Below are 20,517 nucleotides of genomic sequence, written 5' to 3' on the forward strand. Positions count from 1 at the left end.
ACCAGCGGTTTCATGTAGATGTTGAATAGCAAGGGGGACAAAATGGACCCCTGCGGAACCCCATGGCATAGCTGCCATGGCCCAGAGCCACAGTCCCCCAGCACCACCTTCTGGAATTGGCCATTGAGATAGGAGCGGAACCACTGCAAAGCAGTGCCCCCAACCCCCAATCCCGCTAGCCTATCCAGAAGGATACCATGGTCGATGGTATCGAAAGCCGCTGGGGATCATCTGGGGATCCCTCAGACCAGGGACTCAACAACTCAGTCAAGTGATCTATAGAGGGGTGCAAGGAGGAGCAGGTTAAAACCCAGAAATTCCAGCACAGTGGAGACCACCATTGAATTGTATACTGCGCAGTGTCTCTGTAGCTGAATTCTGTTCCTGTTTCCGCCACATGCTTAGGTCTGCAGTGTGCATTAAAGGAAATGTGAAAATATTCTGGGTTTTGCACTTTCTTCTTCTCCTCCTCCTCATCATCATTGCATACATGAGGAGATTTTCTTCTGTGTGCAGCCTTGCTCCTAATCCCACTGATGTCTTGGTGAGCATCACCTAAAGGTTCATGCTAATTCACCAGCTAGGTAAGTAATATAGTGATTATAATATTACTTCTACCAGGATCACTGTGGCATTTTTAGTGCTTGTCTGAAATTTTGCTTACTCTATTAGGCATAATCCCATCATCACGTCCATTTTTAATTCCTTCCACAGCTTTTATTTCAGATGTATTTCACATGCAGTTTGTCCAGGACAAAACATAATTAGAATTCTGGCCTAGCCATGTTTATCCTCTTTCAGACTAAGAAAGCAGGATGCAGATTAAGGGAGACAATTAAGTAACACACTGGCTTTTTAGCAGGATTTGCCAGGACAGAGCAGAGGCAGTGAGGTGCAGTGGACAGATGCTGGACTAGGATCAGGGTTCAGATCCTACATGAGACAATTGTTATTTTCAGCCTGGTCCACCTAACAGGATTGTGTGCTGATAAAACAGGAGACGCAGGATGCATGTGCACTAACTGATGCTCTGTGAAAGAAAGGGAGACTGAAAATGTAATTAATAAGTACATCTATCCAGCAGACATATTTCTCCTGAAAATAGAAGTGGCATCTTTCTTCCAGTAGTTGCTTCACCTTACAGAATCTTTCAAAGTAGGAGAACAGAAAAAGCAAACTGTAGCAGTGGCAACCCTGGCAAAACAGAAGATTTAGCCTGTAAGTTTAAAAGGGGAATTCTTTTTTTTTAAAGTTTGCCTGGAAACGGAAAAATAATTAGGTGGGCCCCAGTGAAACCAACCTGAACACCCTGGTCATGCATTCAAGTGCTTCTAGAGGTACTAAGGAACCTGCCTGAGGAAAGGTCAGTCTGTTTGTCCAACTAGCCTCACCTAACTTTGTGTTCTCCAGGTATTTTGGACTTCAGTTCCCACTGGCCTACCAGCTCAACCAATGGGAGCTGAAGCTGAAAACGGAAATATTGATCTAGACCAGTGGGGTCTGCTCTGACTGGAACAGGTTCTCCTGGGGCCTGAGCAGAGAAGGTCTTTTCCATGAGCTGCTAACAGATCATTTTGCTGGAGCTGCCAGGGGCTGAACTGGGACCTTCTGCATGACATGCATGCATTTATTTACTGAATTTATATCCTGCCTCATTAGACATGAAAGGCTCCCAGAACAGGTTACAAGATGGTAGAATATACAATTTAAAAAGGTAATATTAAAATAAACAAATGATACAACAGCAAAATCCAGCAATCAAATAACCAAGCACCATTATAAAACTTCACGAAAACCACTAAAATTGTCTTAACAATTAAAATATCAGGTGGATAAATGGTCTTTGCTTGGTGCCAAAAAGAATGAAGAGAAGGCGTCAAGCAAACCTCACTGGGGAGCTGATTCCAGAGTTGGGGTGCCACTGCTGAGGAAGCCCAAATGCTCTGCCACTCAGCTATGACCTCAACATTGAAATCTGAGAGTATGGGCAGGTTCCAGAGCTACAGAACGGCAGTTGCCCTGTTAGAGATGCTCGCTGGGATGGTTCATCTTCCAAAGCATCTCTGATGGGCATCAAGACCGGGGGGGGGGGGGAGCAGCATATGGACCCCCAAGGCCCTGAGTGTAAACCCCGCCTCCAACTGCAGCTCCAATACTGCTGAAAATTGGTAGTTCAGAGGTAAAAATCAGCTGATGAAATTTGATGACAAAGTGCTATGGAAGCTCAGAAGTGCCCAATTTAGCTCATTTTCGGGTAATTCTGAGTCTTTGCAGTAGTTTGTCACTATTTTTTTTGTCTCTGTAGGTGGTACAGTGAGAAGTGTGGAACCACTGGAAAAGTCTGGGGCTGAAAACTGGCCTTTGGACCACCTAAGATTGCTCACCCTGATCAAAACAGTTCATTATTCTTGGTTTTAACTACTGGTATTTCCAAGCAAAAGATCCGGCCAGAAGGCCTTGCATGGTGATTCCATTGTTTCTCCTTAACCAATTCTGCACAATAAGAAAGACGGAAGTAGTAGTGTGAAAACATAGGGTTAAAAGAAGATTACATCTGAAACCCTTGTGAAAGTCTATGAATGAGGCCGGGTGATGCATTGATAAAACGCTTTATCTGGAAGCATCCCACATATCATACTTTTTCCAGGATATGGTCAAATGAATAAACTGTGATGTCAACAAAGCTTGCAGCATGCACAAGACTGGTCATCATGTTTAAACTTTACTAGGTGGTGGGATCAGCATGCAACCACCATCTTAATACAGTCACACGTATTGCCCTGGATTCTTACAGACACTTTCAGATACAACTTAGTTCCTCAAGTCCTGAAACAGGACGCTAAAATTGGCTTACAGCATCTGAGGTTGCTGAAAAATATTACCCCTCTCTGCATCAGGGTCGGAAATCATCCATAAAAATAGCTGCACGGTTTTCTCCCTGGGTAGGCAGATTTAAGCGGGGCCAAGTCCAAAGTTCCTTTTTGAAAGGCTTGTTAAATAAGCACATTTGTAAAAAGATTCCTTATGATAAAAACACAAAACCAACCATTTCTTTTCAAGAGTCAAAACAAAAACACACCTCCCTAACCTCTTTTCTGCAATACCAGTGTCAGTATTATGGGCTTGTTGATACAATCAAGAATAAAGAAATACAGCTTTCTGAGGACTGTGCCATCTCAAGGGGCACACTGGTGTGTGTGTATGTCTGAATGTGCCTCCATGAAAAATACTGTGTCATAGATAAGATTGCCTCTAATCTGCTATTTTGGTAACTTAGTCACAGCAACCCCACCAACCCAATTTAGTCTGGAGTAGTACAATCTAGAAAAAGCTTTATCAGAGAAAGACCTTTGACTGATTCTGCTGATTGCATATCCCAGCCTAGGAAGAAAGCAAGTAATTACATGGGAAGCTAAGCCAAAAATCTCAAGAGCTTGTTTTGAACTACTTCAAGATATCAAATAACAGTAGCCCCAGACTTCAATGTCAAGAGCATCTTGACATAGATCTTGGCTTTGAATAGTTCAAAGCAGGACAAATCTGAATACCTCTTTTTTCTGTAAGGACATGGCATAGTGCTTTGGAAATGCAAAAAGACTGTCTCTTAGCCACGGGAAGAATGTCCAACAAGGAGAGATGGGTGTCAAGTTATATTTAATTCATATATTATTTTGAACATGAAACATCTCAGCTAACCAGCTAAAATGCTTTCTTCGACCAAACACCCCTCAGATATTTAGGCATCTCACTCCCAGAATTCTTCACTGTAACCCATCCTGACTGAATGTTATGGGAGTCCAAAACAAGTGGAAGGCTAAGGAAGGCTGAACTAGAAAGTGGAAGGAAAGTGAAAGGACCATTTCCAGCCTCAGGCCAATATCCAAATAGCAAAGAAACTGTGTTAAAAAAGGAACTATGTGAAAGTACTTCTGCGGTGCACCAGATCATACATATTCAAGTGATCACCTAACTCTATAAAAAAGTCCCAAAATAAAAATAAAGCAAAACAAAAACACGCCTACCCAACCTCCTAGATTACCAGATCAACAAAAACCACTAAAGACCAGCCCATGCAGGCTGTGTGCTGTCCAATCAATGGCTTGCTGAGCACTCCCTCCCACTTTTGGAGCAAGGCATCCTTAACGATTTGCTGGGTCGGGGTGCTAGCTATGCTTACTTCCAATCCACCATTGTTACAGTCAATCCACCACTGGTTTGCACTATGTTTGGAGCAGTAATGCAAAGGGAAATTTTCCTGAAATGGAAATGTTTTCAGTATTTTATTTTTCTAAGCATGTCTTTCCATTTTGTAAGATCACTGGTAACACTTTCAAATATATGACTTAGCCTGACAGTTTCAAAGTTGTAGATGAGTCATTGTCAAGCAGATTGTGCGCAGTTCTTTGCATTACTAAGATTTTATTTGTGTGTCACCATTTCCACTATGTTTTCTATTAAATTTAAACAGTATTATGGAAGTGCATGCCATTGTCTGTATTTTTTTACTAGTATTGTGACATTTTTTCTACATAATATAGTGTTTAAATCACATTAAGTGTCTTTTGATATTTTGTTCTGCTCAACTATTTCAGGCCAAATATTGAGGGGCTGAGTTTACAAAAGCTAAGCAGGATATTCTGGGGGGCATTCATTCACAGGGTCACCTTAAGTTGGAGATAACTTGATAGCAAAAATTTGAGGGGTACTGGAAGAAAAATAAATGAGATCCTTTTAAAATCTTTCTTTACTAAATACAAGCAAAATAAACATGTCCTAGAGCATCAGAAAAATTTCCTATGCAAACTGAGCAGAGGAGGTCAGAAGGTGTATCTCCAGATGTCTAGAACTTCAGCTCCCAGAAGCCCTTGCTGGCACAGCAGGAATGCTGGGAGCCAAAGTCCAAAACATCTGGAGAAGTACTTTCTACCCATCCCAGACCTCAAGCATGTTTATTTAGATAGGCCTTTTCCCCAGAAAATTTCCCAACTTAAAACGTGTTGGAAAAGCCATGTCACTACTTAGAAGACAATTTGGAAATAGTCAGCAAAATTGGTTCATAAGAATGCCAGTGCAGATTTAAAGCAGAACCACAACGAGCTATGAAAAGGCAAGCAAGGCGAATGTACACACATGGGATGGGGAGGAAAGTGATGAAGTATGATACTCCATCCTTTACTCTTGAATTTCTAACCATGCTGAGGCAACTGAAATTATCTGGGCCGTGTCAGGGACTGATTTTTTAAAATTGTATTATCACTTTGGGGCCATTCAAAGTTATTCTCAATAAATCAACAATAAATTAAAGCATCTGATGCACAAATATCTATGAGCACCCTTACTTTATAGGTTTTGCTTCAATGTGGATGCATACTATAGATTTTATTATACATGACCACAAATATTTTAAAAACTTAGCTAGTCCACTTTCTGATACCTCACTGCCACTTGTGTCCAGGCTTCAATTTCCAAGGGGCTATCTAGCATAAAAAGATACTCATTTCATTCTGGAGATCTTTTCTGCCTAATTGAGCATATGATAGCAAAGCCGTATCATTAGCACATAATAATGCAAAGAAACCCTTTCTTTTTTGGTGTCTAGTTTAAGTGGAGAAGAATATTGATTACCCTGCAATCCAAAGGACAATGCTGCATCTACAGATAATTCCTGGGCTCTACAAGAGATCCTCTGGGATTTCATGGAACAGCATTGGGGTCTTGTTAGATGATACCTAGAACCAATGTGGTGTTTTTTCCAAATAGTATATTTACGTTGCCTCAGTGACATGTCTGCCATGCCATGCTGGGCCTAGTGCAGCTTTGCAGGTCAGAATCGGGTACTTCTCTCACATAAATTAAGGCTGCCAGATTTATCACCACAGCCTTCCTCAAGCTGGAGCCCTTCAGATGTGTTGATCCCAATTCCTGTCATTCCCCAGCCAGTATGGATGCTGGAGGGCACCAGTTTGGGGAAGCCTGGGATAGAGTATACAGCTATTCCTCAAGTGCCTTTAACAAGTTGCACAAAATACCATTTTTAGGTAGGGGCCTGTTGCCATTGGTGCTACCTGCGTATTTTTGGTTTTGGAATTCCTGTACTCCTTAATAGTACCTGCTTTGTAGGCAGGGCAGCCTTCTCCTTGCTGGAAGGGGACACTTATTCCCATGGCCTCGCTGGCTTAATTTGGCCTATTTCTGTAGGTTGCTAAAGATGCAGAGCTCTGCCAGAGAACAAAGCTGGCCATGCAAGTCATAAGCCCAGATGTACCTGAAGTTTTCCTGTGCATGCAAATCTGAAAGGTGCAGGAGCCGTTATAGAAAAGAATGCGACAACTCCGCACTTTGAAATATTTTCCAATCCTCAGGGCCCGTTGTACTCTCTGCCTTGTTTGACTCCAGCAGGAATATGTGTGAGGGGTTTTAGCTTCATTCATAGCAAATTCACAAAGGAAAACGTTAGATCCATCTATGCAGGTACGACATGGCTGGAAGAACAGAAAAAAGTTCTTCCCTTTTGGAGAAGGTAAATTCACTCTACAAGATTAAAGTGCTACCAGGGGATGTTGGGCTTCAGCCACCTTCTCCAGCTGGCTGACACCCTCCAGTTGTCTTGGATTCTAACTCCCATCATGCTGGCTGGTAATGATGGAACATGAAGTCCAACACATCTGAGGGACTGTCACCAGGTCAGAGCAGGCTGGATTAGAATGTTGGAGGAGAACTAAACAGATCGAGGGTTCAAATGCCTGCTCAGCCAATGAAGCTCACGGAGTCTGGCCCACCTCCGAGGGTTTTTGTGCGAACAAAATGGAGTGGAGGGGAAAGCTTGATATGCTCCTTGCAAGAAAGGCAGGAGGATAAAACAAATAAATACAGAAACAAACATGTTTAACTTAAGAAAAATAATACTGCACACCCATATCCAGTGTTTTCTTTCCTCCCTGAAAACTAAGACAAGACAGTTCCCTGATAGCTTAAAGGTTTCTTCTCAGCTGGAAGTTCTGAGTTCTCTTTATTCAATCATATCCTTCTCTTAAGCAGGCCTCTCTAAGTTGACAATGCTGCCAGTTTCATTGCAAGGATTTTCTTTGTGAACTGCGCAATGATGCCAGAGATTCTGCACAAAGATACAGTACAGAAAACACCATACAAATATTACACATAATTGACATTTGTACACTTCTTTAGATAACTCAGCCTTCCATTGTTCGTTCAAAATATTACCTGCCAGAAAAGGGATAGTGCCTGGACATCTGATAGTTTCAGATTTATCTGTTTTGTACTCTTAAGGAAATGTCTCTATATCCACAAAATTACATTCTCGGGACAAGTATGAGTGTATCAATGTTTAAGCTTGGAAAGTTAATAATACACTATTTTATCAACTGTATAAATATTGAATACCTTTCAGTTCTTACATCTGCCAGTTTGCTGTATACTTTTATGTGATTTACTGTGTCAAATGCATTGCCATCAACATGCTCACTGAATCTGAGGTTGCCTCCAAATGAAACTGCTACATGGGCAGGCTAAAAACTTATCTGATCATGTCAATATCTGTAAGCTCACATTGTCCAAGTCTTCATGTTGCTTTGAAAGGTTCACAAACATTCTAAATCATTGAGGGCAAAATCTGAAGAAGAGAAAGTGGGAAATGTTGGAGCTTCTGTGAAAAAGTTTAAAAAAAATCCATTTAGCAGGAAAGTTATTAAAGGTTTGGAACTCACTGCATAGGCTTAGGTATGTCATTATCTCTCAGTATCACCATACTTTCATCAGATGTTGCAACAAAATACATTCAACCTATGCTGCTCTGAATTCCTTGGAGAAAACGTAGGATGGGGCTGAAGGCAGGCTGGAAAACTCAACATATCACGTATTAATGATTTACAGATTATCCACTGGGTGCCATTTAAAAAGATGGATGGCAGTGACATCCAGAAGCCACAATAGGGAAAGAGATGGCTGTGCATTAAAATCAAGTGTCCAGAACACCATAGAGAACCAGATGGGGATACTGTGCCAAACAACCTTGTAAAAGTGCAAATGCTGGCTGGTATAAGAGAAGCTCTTTGCCTGCAGCATCAGGCCCAGGCTAATTCTCAGACCTACAAAGACCTTGCTAGATGTGTATATCTTATGATTGAAAGAATCCTTAAGATCTAAAGCAATGTTAGTTTTGAAGTATGGGAACTATTAGTTCAATACAATTTCACTCCAGCCATTTGCTCTGGATTTTCTGAAGTCAGTCTTGGGAGAGAAAGATCTGACATTTCTTGAAGCATTCTAAAGTGACACTGACACAAATCTTAAAGACACAGATCTTTCAAATGTGACATTTTTAAAGGCCAGCTGAAATTCAGATAAATTAACCTTTTCAATGGATCCAAGGCTGAACTGTTGTGGACATAGTTTTATACCTTATAACTGGTTTCTCCAACTGCTTTTCCCAAGCTGGTGATTCCAGGTGCATTGGACTGTTCCCATCTTCACCCAACCATGGATATTGTAGTCCAACCAATAATGCATTTTGGTAATTTTAGAACCTGAACATAACAGTTTTATGAGTGGAAGGGGACCCTTTCAATGGTATTGTGTGTTACTTCAGCTGGGAAGCACTCAATTATCATTTACCTTCTCTTTTCCCTGCCATTCCCTATTTTCCAAATGCTTCTACATGCCTATTATGTTAGAACAAAAAATCCGAAGAAACTACTTTTTGCCAACCCAGATAAAAAAAAATACCCTGAGCATGTGCAGTTGTGCATTTTCAACTCATCTGAAGCATGACACCACTGCGACTACAGGAATAAAATGGAGTTTGCTTCTGCTGCTAAACACAATTAGCTGGAAATATGTACTGTTTTGTTGCAGAAAGAGTTAATACAGTTGTATTTGTTAAAAATAATAAAATAAGTAATGATGTATATGCCTGGGTGTATATACTGAAGAAGGAGGGGGAGATGGAGGAGGAGGAGGCTGCAACTAACTGTGAGCACCAGGAGGCCGAAGGGTCTGGAAGTTCCCTTAGCCTATAATCCTGCAAGTAAGAGCCACTGAATGCAATGCAAGTTACTTCTGAGTAGACCAACAAAGCAGTTCACTGCTACTCCTAGTAATTCCTCCACAAAAACAAGGCCTGACAGTGATTGAGAAAACCACTAGAGGAACTGACCTCCAGAGCTGGAAATAAATGCCAAAAAAGACTCTCAGCAGTCCATTATGGAATGATGATCTTAATAAAAGTTCAGGTGCATGTTTCCATCATTCATTGGCTTGCACATTGAGGATTGGTTTGCTTGGGGTGAATCATCCATCACATCAAACATTATCTAAGCTACAGCGGGCATTCACACCACCTGGTGTCACTTCCACACAAAATTCTTGTCCATAGAAGCAGATCATACATTCAAGCAACCTTTCTAGATGATGGCAAATTGAGTCAATTGCGTGTCCAGTAGCTCTAGCTCTACTCTGTAGCCACCGCACACTTAACAAAGAAAATCAGCACATGCTATTGTTTCTGCAGTCTGGAAACAGACACTGCCCTCTTCTGAAGTAACAAGCCACCTAACCCAAGGCAAGCGCACAGCTAAGTTGGGGCAGCAATGGCCAATATCCAACCTTATTATTTTGGTTATTAGTTGGATTATTACATTACTGAGGACAGACTTGATGGCTTTTTAGCGTATAAGGTAGAACATACATGTTAAAAATAATACTGCATTAACTACATGCTAATAACAATGCTACATCCTGCCTTGCTTTCACTGTGGAACTCAAGGGGGCTTATACATGGGGGTCCTGACAGTCTCCTATCCAGGCACTGATCACACCCAAGCTTGCTTAGCTTCATTAATGTGTCTGGACAGGAGGAAGCACATGATACCTAAACAGCATAGTAAGGAGAGTCAGGCAAAAGCTGCAAGTACAGAGGAGAAACATGCTCCAGCTAATTCACCTCTGCCAATAACCTTGCCATTCACTCCCAGCCCAGCCATGCCTGATTGCTGCTGGGCCCGGGGAAATGTAATCTTCTGTTTAAGGCAGAGAGGTGGTGGGAGCTACTGAAAAAACAAAGAGACAGAGCCAGTTTTCTCCCTTCACTGTGTCCTGCTCTGCTGGTCTCTCTGGCAGGCATTACTCATAGCACCCAGGAGACTGTTCAGCCAGACTCTCACCTAGATTCACACACAGATGCTTCATGTCTGCATCCAGTGGATTATTATGCGCTCGAGTCCAACTCTGTTTCCAAGTCATAGATCTTGACCTGCTCGAGCCTAGAAGAGTTTGTTTTCCCCTGAAAAATAAAGCTTTTGTCTCCTTTCCCATGCAAGGAGGCTGCTTTGTGGGTTACACCATAACAGGGAAGAGGTACTTTTCACATGTTCAAAAGTACTTTTTGGACATCCTGAAGTGGAAGAGACTGCTACTGCTCCAAGGAACTAAAACATTTTTAAAAGCAGCTGTGTGCAAGCAGTAGTTCACACATGGTTTATTCTAACAAGACAGAGGTGGCATTGACTACACTCTCTTGCCAGTGAAGATGTACTGGACTCAGGGTCACAGGGATACAGCACCAGCATTTTCCAATTGGCAGGGATAATTATGTCATGTACCACATACTCTGTGCAGAATGTCATTTTCCCACAGGACTTTCCACAGCTACCATGTGAGAAACACATTATTTTCTCAGTAATAATGCGAAACATTTTGGGCTAACTTTGCCTTGAATGGGCAACTGGGACCCAATAAATTTAATAAAGGCTTGTTATGAAAACTGCCAGAATTGGTTTGTTGGTATGGATCAACCTAGCCGCCTGCATGCTGGACTCTTCTTTGAGGCACGGTTATGAGGGCTGTCCTGTTGAGTGCCTGCACTTCCCGCTACTGCACTTCTTGGCAGCCTCACCCACACCAGGTGTTTCTGTTTCATCTAAGAGGAAAGAATGGTGAAAGTGAAAGTAAAAGTAGAGGCCAGGGTGAGCAATTGATGCAAAAGGTAGGGTAGCGGCAAGACAGTTGTGTTGGCACACAAAACTGAATCAACTACATCCTTCTGCTGTACTGTGAACTCAGAATAGAGGTTGTGTTCTTTTGCACTCTGTAAAGAGCCAAACTTATTGATGGTGCCACAGAAATAAACACATAAATAAACAAGCTACTACAGTGTAACTGTATGGGAAACAGAAACAAGAAAAAATAAAAGGTAATCAACCAGCACAAAAAGTAAGAAAAGAAGAATAATAGAGAAAATATTGGAATGCAAAGTATTGGTAAGTAGCAACTAGGTTCTCAAAAGTAAATAAGAAGTGGTGTCAAAACTAGAGAAAAGGGATATTACAAATATAGCCTCAGCGGTGAGCCAGTGGCCATGTTTAAATGTTCATTCATGATTTCAAAAAGCCACAGTCTGACACAGCGGATGCAAAATCCTGGCTTGCATCCAAACCAGGGAACTCTAGCTTCATGTTATTTAACAAGCCAGTATATTAAGATCGGAATCTAAACTTGCATCTTATCCTGGTTTATGCAGCAATGCAATGGAAGAATTCAAGACCTCTGTTAATGAAAACCAGGATCTCTGCACCAGAACTGGTGTGCAATGTGAAAAGAGAAGGAGGACCGGGGAGAAACAGGGCTGCTCCACAAATTCCAAGCTGGGAATAACAAGTGGTGAACTTGCAGGTGTGAATCAGCTCAAAGGTGCTGCATGTATGCAATGTTTAAGCAACATTTTGGACACATTTTAGAGACAGAGTGGTGTAGTGCTTAAGAGAGAGGGACTGGAACTAAGGTGACCTAGGTAACAGACCCTGCTCAGCCATGGAGACAACTGGATGACTATGGGCCAGTCACAACTCTCAGCCCAAGTACCTCACCAAGTTGCTGTTGTAGGGATAAGATTGAGAGTAGCAGGAGGAGAATTAAGTAAGCCGCTTTGAGTCTGTAAGAAAAAAGTGGGATATACATTTAATAAATAAAAATCTAATAATAAGTAAACATGCACAAAGCATTTGCAGCACTAGGTAATTCTGCCCAATTTCCAATGAAAAGGAGGCCTTAGCTCAATGACAGATGATGTGCTTTCCATACAGAGGTCCTAAATTTTGTTCCCTGTATCTTCACGCAGGACTAGGAAGCAATCCTACAGAGCCACAGCTGGTCCATGTCTAAAATACTGGGTTAAACAGACCCATGGTCTAACCTGGGATCAGGCAGCCTTCTATGAGCTTAAAAAACTATGATGTGAATCAGCACCTAGACAAAGGTCTTCACATCTGTACCTTTTAAGAAACAATGCATGAAGCAGCCCTTACATTAAAATAATCAACTGCTGAATATAAGATTGTTTGCCAGTCCAAACAAAATGTGGCTGGGTTTGGGTTTTTTTTTTGCTTTAAAACAGCTCCAGAAATATCCAGAAATGCACTGAACAAAGCTGTTTTTTCTCTTCTTGGTTTTTTAAAAAATATTATAGGCGGTAAAAGCAGGGTTAGATAAGCCAGTCCCCCAGGGCTGTTTCATACCAGAGCTCCCATGAGCCCCAGTTAGCATGACCAACAGTCAGGAATTATAGGAATTATAGTACAGTTCCTGGAGGGCACCAGGTTTTTGCCAGAGTCCACTGGACTTGCCAAAAATTACTAGACTCCACCACTGCACCCACAAAAATGGCACTGGCCTCCAATTTCAGGCTTCATTGATGTATGCAATGAACTCTGATGCTCAAAGGTCTATTCACTAGTTCCTCCCTTTAAAAAAAACATAATTTCAAAAAATAGCAAACCTAGCTGAGTGTGAAGTCCTAGTTCATACAGAAATCAGGTGAAGGTTGGTTTCCATTAAGCAGAGCTACAGCTGCAAAAATTTCAACTTAACTTCACAAAGCACAGCCCATTAAATAGAACTATACATTATGATGCCATTATCAATGCAGTAACATTTGTACTTGCTTTCTGCTATTGCCCTGCAAAAGCCCTGACATAATTGAGAATACTATCCAGGACTTGAAAAAAATTACCTAATTCCACAGACATGCACATGAGTACCTCATCTCTTTGGGAATTAGTTCTAAAAACTAGGCTAGGATAATTGGCAAGGTCTCAATCTGCGCTAAAAAGCAAAGCCCAAAGATGTGGGAGGAATCTTCTATTCATGTCCCCCCTCCCTGGCACCATATGAAACTCTTATTGTTACAAGAACTGTTCGCAAAGACTCTGTATTTGCTACTATATTTTACAGAGTTTCTCCCTTTAGTCTATTATTTATCTCATAACGCATATCTGAGATCATTCACCTGTTCCTCATTGCAACTCTATGAGATACAATGAGGCTGAATGATAATATCTCTCCCAAGGCCACCAAGTGAACTTCTTGGAAAAGGGTCTGATTTCCATATATAAGTCCTGAAGTTTGATCCATGACTTCTACAAGCAAGGCAGGAAAAACTCTGCCAGAAACCCTGAAGAGCATCTGCCAGTCAGTGGAAAACATTATTGGCAGGGAACCAAATGTCTGGCCCAGTATAAGGTAACTGCTATGTTCCTAATCAATGTCCCCCCGGCCCTTACCACCCCAGGTCCCACATTCTCTCCAATATAGGGCAGGGAGCCTGCTGCCCTCCAGACATTGCCAGACTCCATTTTCCCAGGTGTTGTTGGACTCAGTCTCCCAACAGTGGCAGCCAACAAGGCCAGAGGTTATAGGAATTGTCAGCACCACTGCAATATTATATCATACTGGTTCTCCGATTCCTAAATTCTTTGTATTCATTATGTCAGCTTCTTCATTATCCAAGATCAGCCCTTTAGAGGACAACCAGGAATTGAAGAGCATAATAAGAACCAGTGGGGAGATCCAGGTTCAAATCCCTGCTAAACCATGCAACTCAGCAGGTGACCTTGGGCCACACACTGTCTCTCAGTGTAACTAACCTAACTGGGTTGTTTATTTATTTATTATAGTTATATCCTGCCTTTTTTCTTTTCAAGGAACTCAAGGCAGCTTGCATTATTCTCCAACCCTCTGAACCTTATCTTTACAAAAACCACCATTTCAGGTAGGCGGGCTGAGACTCTTTGGCGCCAGTGAGCTCCGCGGCTGAGTAGGGACTAGAACCCGGATTGCGGGAGTCTCAGTCCCATCCTCTTAACTAGTACACCACACTGGCTTCCTGTTATGAGGATACAGCCAAGAAGGGGACCGTAAACATACCGCCTTGGGTTCCCTGAAGGAAAGGAGAAATATAATTCTAATTAATGACCTAAAACGGAAGCAGAACAAAATGCAGGATTTATCTGTGCTTCAGCTGGGGTCCCAGGTGTTACGTGGCCTCTGGGTCATGGTCACAAATGCAGTCCTCACATGGTAGTACACTTTATATAACAAGAGTTTTACAGTGAAACTGAGGTAGTGGCCCACAGCAGGCCTGTGGCAATGGGGTGAATACAAATACCCTATAAATACCTTTACAATAATAATTTTTCAATTGTGCTTCTTTTAATCTGCTGTTGTTCAAATTGCCACAGTAGGGGTGGCAGGGAAAGGTCAACCCTGAAGACAAACGGTGGGCCCTTCATACAAGAATGTATGTCTGCAGTGCTCTACATGTATCCAACTTTCAAACCTTATAGGACCACTCAGGTTCAAGAAGCCCATTTTTAACTTCATGTTTCTATCTCATCTAAGTCATCCAATTTGGAAAGTAAGAGGCATTTATTTCTCTAACTATTCTGAGGCATTTAACTATTTCATTGGACTTGAATGTGTAGGCGAGGGATGGCTGTCGCCACCATCAGCAAAAGCCATCACCTACCAGGTTACTCTATGACCAAGACACAAGAAGGGTGGGGGAAGCAGTCCTTCCCCCCACGCGCCTTAATTTTCCAGGCCAAGTAGGGTAAAAAATCTATTTGTTTTAGGCCAGCCCGTGAGGGTGCTTAAATGGAACACAGAAAGGAAGCTGCTACAAGGGGACAAGGGCCTGACTCCATTTTATCCATACACATTCTCCATTTGCTGGGACAGCCGGAAAAGCCCACCTCCAATGCAGGAAAGGGGGGATGAGGTGATAGCTATTCATTTAAGCACAAGCTATTAGCAAAACTAACTGGTGAGGGAAGGGGGGGAAGCTTAAACTCCACTGCCCCCCCAAGGTTTGGCACCTGCATTTCAGAGAGATAAGCAGCTTCTAGAGAGAGGCTCTGAATATCCTTCCTCTACCTGTGGGCACTTGATCTCAGCTCATCCCACTTCCCAGCATTTTTTCCCTTCAGGCCGACCTACCAGTGGTCACAGAGAACAGGCTCCATTTTGCAGTTTTGGAAATTATTTGCAAATTATTGCAACCGGCAGTAGAGATATTAGGCTATGCATTCTCCTCCACCCTTCCCCTCCTACAATACCCCCTCCCCACTGAAACACTTGCTTCTTCTACTCTCTGTTGTAGGAAGTGATCCCCGCCCCCTCTGTCCTTGTGCCTTTCCTCTGGAAACTCAGGCCTGCAATGAGATCCCTTACGTAGCAAACCATGGATGGGAGAGGGAAGCCTGCGGTGGTCCCACGCTCCACTCACTGCCCCCGCCCAGGTAAACACAAGACAAGAACAACAGGCATCCTCTATCCCTCTCCTGCAAGGCCTAGCGTTTCCTGGAGAGGGTGGGAGAAGGGTGGCGTCTGCTCAACATTTACAAAACAAAAGAGAACCTGAGGCATCACTTTCCTCCCTGAAGCTCCACGGCTCTCAAAGAAGCAGACAACCCAGCATGGCCATGATGCAGAACATGGGATTCAATGAACTCCCAGTTTTACCACCTGTCTGAGGCTGCCCTAACAGGGGTTCTCTGGCAGCTGCATCTGGATTGAGGGTCACAGGTTGTCCAGGCCAGTCCCCATGGATGGTGCTTCCTAATGAAACCCTGTCTGCCCTCAAGCTTAGCTGGATGCACTGCTAATCTGCTACGGAAACCCTCCCACCCAAATTCTCCTCATCCTAACGATGGCTACAGTCACATGCCACAAGGCCCTCTGCATAAGCTCAGAGGCACTCTTCTGTTACTAGATGTCCCAGAGCTCAAGTGAGGGCCACTTGCGTGCCCACCAGTGTAAAAGGATGCCCTGCAGATAGACAACAGGCAAAGCAGCCGGAGACTCCTTCCAGATGCGGTTGGAGTGGGCGAAGCAGGGTGCGTTGTGGGGGAAATCAATCCGTTGCAGGCAAATGATTATGGCTGGGGTGGCCATGGTGAATGTAACAAACTCACAGTTGACAATTTAACCTTTCAGGTTCATCCCCGCCCCCGGCCCAGCAGGCAGCAGGTGACAATCCAACTAGGTATTTTTTATGGGAAAGAAGTCTGGCCAAACCAAAGGAAGCAAGCCAGAGCAAAGGGGCTGCAAGGGGGAAGGGCTGAGAGGGCCAAGGCTAGAAGGATCCCATCCCACCCCCGAAAGCGGGGAGCAGAGAGCTCTCCTCCATCTCTCCACCACTGGTCTGAAGGAAAGCAACAGCGGCATAAACCGAAAGCGAGAACTCGTCCCCATCCGATCGCTGCCCCAGACGGCAGGTTCTCTCCCCACCCCCCACCCCGCCTGCGCCACTTTACTTACAAAATTGTCCCCGCAGCCGTTGTCAGGACAGAGAACGTAAAAGGAAACGCCTGGATCGGCGTAGAAATCCATCCTCCTCTCCGTCTCCTCGGTGGCGATGAGCTCGAAGGGGGTGTTGGAGCACCATTTATCCGCAACGTCAGCCAGCTGCTGGAAATCCATCCTCTTCTGCCCTGGCGGCTGCCTTCAGCCTCCTCCCGCTGCCCTCCGCCTCCTCCGCAACGTGAGACTATATCCGATTCCTCTCCCCTCGATCTCCCTCTAGGAAACTGGGCAGCCGGCCCTGCTGGTGAGGGGGAAGGAAGGGGTTAGTTGGGGGATGCTCCAGGCGCCCCGGTGGCACCTTGGGCTGCTCCCCGCCTTAGCATTACTAGGCGACTTCCATGTATTGTTTACATGCCGGGTACACAAGGCAGGCGCGCTCACACTCTGCTCCCCCTCCTCCTGCCGCCGCCGTTCCCTGTTCAGCAACCGCCTGACATTGGCTCAGCGCGGCTGCGTTGTCTTGTGTGGGGGGTCACTCGGTGGGTGTGGGTAAAAGCTGGATTTTGCCGGATCCTACTGGATTCTAGGAGATCCACCCACTTCTCCTCAAACCCGAGGCTTCCCCCTTCAGCCCGCTAGCCGCATCCACCTGCTGCAAAGCCCCCCCTCCCCTTAATCCCCGCCGACGCCTGCACGAAAATAACGAAATAAAATCCCAGGATCTTGGCATAAGCTTTCGCCTCCTTTAGAAAGAAAAAAAAATAACGATCATAAAACCGAGCATCTAAATTCCACACCGCTCTGCCAATTTTTGCACTGCACACAAACACACACCCGCTTCATCAAATTGTGCTGTAGTTGGGCCTTTCCGATTCCAACGAAAATTAAAGAGCGGCCCAGTGCATGGGAAAAGCTCAAGTCCATGTTTAGTAGTCTGAATCCTACTCAAACCAATCAGTTTCTTGGAAACTCACATTTCCACGAAGAGTGTAGGGCAGTATTCTTGATGCAGTTCAAGTTTCCAGACATTTCCACGTGCCCTTCTGCAACCGAACCGTAAAATCCCAAACCCAATTCATTGGTTTCTCCCATATCGCAAAAAATAAAAGAAAATGCGTTGGCAGCCCACTGTTATGCATAGTACATCCTTCTGAGTTAAAGGCATTTATTTTCAGTCAAGAATGTATTGGATCACAGCTTCACATTCACACACTGAAATTGCTGTGGTTCAAGTGCAAGGCATATGCCTTTTTTCCAGCAAGGAGTGTGTTTATTGGTTTATATGGTAGGGTATTCTGCTAGAAACAAAGGAAGCATGCAAGCTCTTCTCTACAACATAATGTGTTAAAATGTGCAGTGCACTGTGTTGTCTGGCCAAGATCCTGACAAATTGTTGTCTGAGAGAGAAAAACTGCAAATTCTAATTACAGGGCACACAGAACAGTAGGACACTTCTCCAATTTGTTCTAGCGCTGAGTTGCTTCTACAGTTGATGGGAAGCCCCTTAGGAGGCAGAGTGCAGTGTGCTTTCAACCACCACACTACTCTCAGTTGAGACAGGGTCAGCCAGGACACCTCAGTGGGAAGTAAAAGGGTGGGGGAGGGAATTCCTAAAAGCAGTTCAACTCTGGAAACGTTGGCTGGTAGTGCTGGAATTTCCTTCCTTGGCGATTTTCAAGCAAAGTTGGCAGTGTGCTTCAGGTTAACATAGCCTGCTTCAGGAAAAGGAGTTTTACCAGTTTAGCAATGCTCCACTGTTTTTGCCACGGACCTCTTGAAAAGTGGCAGGGGGCTTACTAAACCGTTTTTTCTCTATAAATAAAGCATGTACATATTTTTTCTTCAAATTGGGCATTATCAAATGCGTATAACATTCTGCAAAAACACAAGCTTGCTTTATTAGTCTTTGATAGTTTGGTGCTGTTCAAAATGCCGTTGATTTCCGCTGCAAAGAAAAAACAAAATTTTATTACAAATACACGGTTCCTAATTAGTTCCAGACATTTCAGGTTTTTCCTAATGTTCTTAAACACAACAACCATATTATTGCAATGGCCTGTTTCAAGCAACATCAAAGTAGGGAGGCAAATGAGGGGAGGTCAGTAGAGCTTGTGGAAACTTCTAGTTCTTGTGCCAGCTGGTGATATTGTTGGTTTTTTCCAGCACAGGCCACTAGAGGTCTGCACCCAGGGACAGCTTACACCTCGGATTTGTACAAATCAGGGTTCCTGCTAGACTCACCAACCCTATTTGCAGGATCACAACAGCCCACAATGGTTACAGCATACGCCTGGTGACCTGACTATTCAAACCCCAACAGCAGCTTGTCATGTCATGTGAACCCAGCCAGGGTGGGTTGTTGCCAAGGTTAACAAATCATCCAGAAGCCATGGGCTGTTTTAGGGTTTTAACCTATGCCAGTGAAACCCTTACTGGATTTGCGTGACAGGACATGCTATGGTTGCAGCATGAATATTCAGAATGGACACCTATATGTGGACTCTCCACTGCCACCATTGCTGTTTCTTTGTTTAACATCACGGAATTACTAAATGTATTCATAACAGCATGTCTGGTTTGGCACTTGAAGAGGACTCCAAGTGATTGGCAACTGTGGGAACAAAATGCTAGACTACTGACTGAATGCTCTTAAATGCAAAGTAGTTTAACCTGCCTTTGGTTAATTCAGCACTTCAATTGCAAGGAGCTTTTTATTTCAAGGCAGGTTTTACACAGAATGAGTCAGCCACCTCAGGTGGCAAAAGCCTTCCAATGTAAGGAAGCCACTCACCAAAAAGAGGAAATACATTACCAAAAAAGAAGAAAAAAAGTGAGCACAAATTGGCACAATATTGGCATGTGCTGATCAAGATGCATGTTTAGAACCATGTAAATAAAATACAATAAATCTTACTGAGGAATAAAAGACTGTGGCCAGGTAACCTGTGAGCCTCCCTGTTCAGTAGTTTAAACAAAGTAAATTCGCATCCAACCTAATTTCTCCACCCCTTCATATATAGAGTTTATTTACAGATTATATTTATTTTTCAGGTGGGCTTTTTCCCTAATGCAAAACTCATTTTCCTAATAGCTCTAAATGCATGACTGCATAATGTCAGAATTAGTAATGCATTGTGTATAAAATATGCACATAGCTTTCTATGGTCATTTATGTATAAAATATGCACATAGCTTTCTATGGTCATTTATGTATAAAATATGCACATAGCTTTCTATTGTCATTCATGCAAAGTACTTGCAAAAAATATACATTCCCATCCTCTTTCTTGAGATGCAAAGGAGCTCAGCTTTTCAGGAGCAACTTCAGCTCAAATGCATAATCTTTGTATTATAAAGTGTAAACGGACCACCAGGTTTTAGGAAGTGCCAGGCCCTACCTCTAGGCAGAGGCAGGTGGCTGTCTCAGGTACCAGATGCTGGGCCTGGGAGGAGCTTGGGCAGCAATGTGCTAAGAGGATAGGGCTGTGAAGTACAGTCTACTCAACACAGCCAAAGCTCATCTGCTGCCCTCATTTGCTGTGGGTGACACTGTCTTTTGCCACTACTAGAGTAACATTTGGCTATCAGTCTGGTCAGCTTCTTATGCATGGTACAAGGGGAAGCAGGCAAGGGGCACTATGACCTTCGTCTCAGGCGGCAGTGTTTTGGGATGACTGTGTGCAAGGGTGGAAGGTCCAGCAACACCTTCCCATACAACACCTTCATTGACACATTCCCATACAAGAGGCAGTTTTCCAGCTACATGCAATGGGGCAGGCCTATTTTGTTGAAATCCCATGTTTGCCCTAGGAAGGTATAGAGGCCCCCAATTTTTAAAGCAAGAGAGCCTTTCATTCATTCTTGCTACCTTGCTGTTTCTATTCTATTTACTGCCTCTGTCTTGTTTCATTAACATGGGTTGTT

General features: G+C 43.5%; 1 protein-coding gene across 1 annotated transcript in view; it reads right to left on the reverse strand.

Annotated features, from left to right (window-relative positions):
• MTURN (maturin, neural progenitor differentiation regulator homolog) overlaps nucleotides 1-17,043 on the reverse strand; it is a 20,005-nt gene extending 2,962 nt beyond the window's left edge. Inside the window, exon 1 of the mRNA XM_044419161.1 lies at nucleotides 16,609-17,043. Within this exon, the coding sequence (XP_044275096.1) occupies nucleotides 16,609-16,770 (162 nt within the window). The 5' untranslated portion in view covers nucleotides 16,771-17,043. The remainder of the gene's footprint in view (nucleotides 1-16,608) is intronic.
• Between the last annotated feature and the right edge of the window lie 3,474 nt (nucleotides 17,044-20,517).

This window comes from Varanus komodoensis, unplaced genomic scaffold, assembly GCF_004798865.1.
Source record: "Varanus komodoensis strain SLA01 unplaced genomic scaffold, ASM479886v1 scaffold10, whole genome shotgun sequence".
Lineage (NCBI taxonomy): Eukaryota > Metazoa > Chordata > Lepidosauria > Squamata > Varanidae > Varanus > Varanus komodoensis.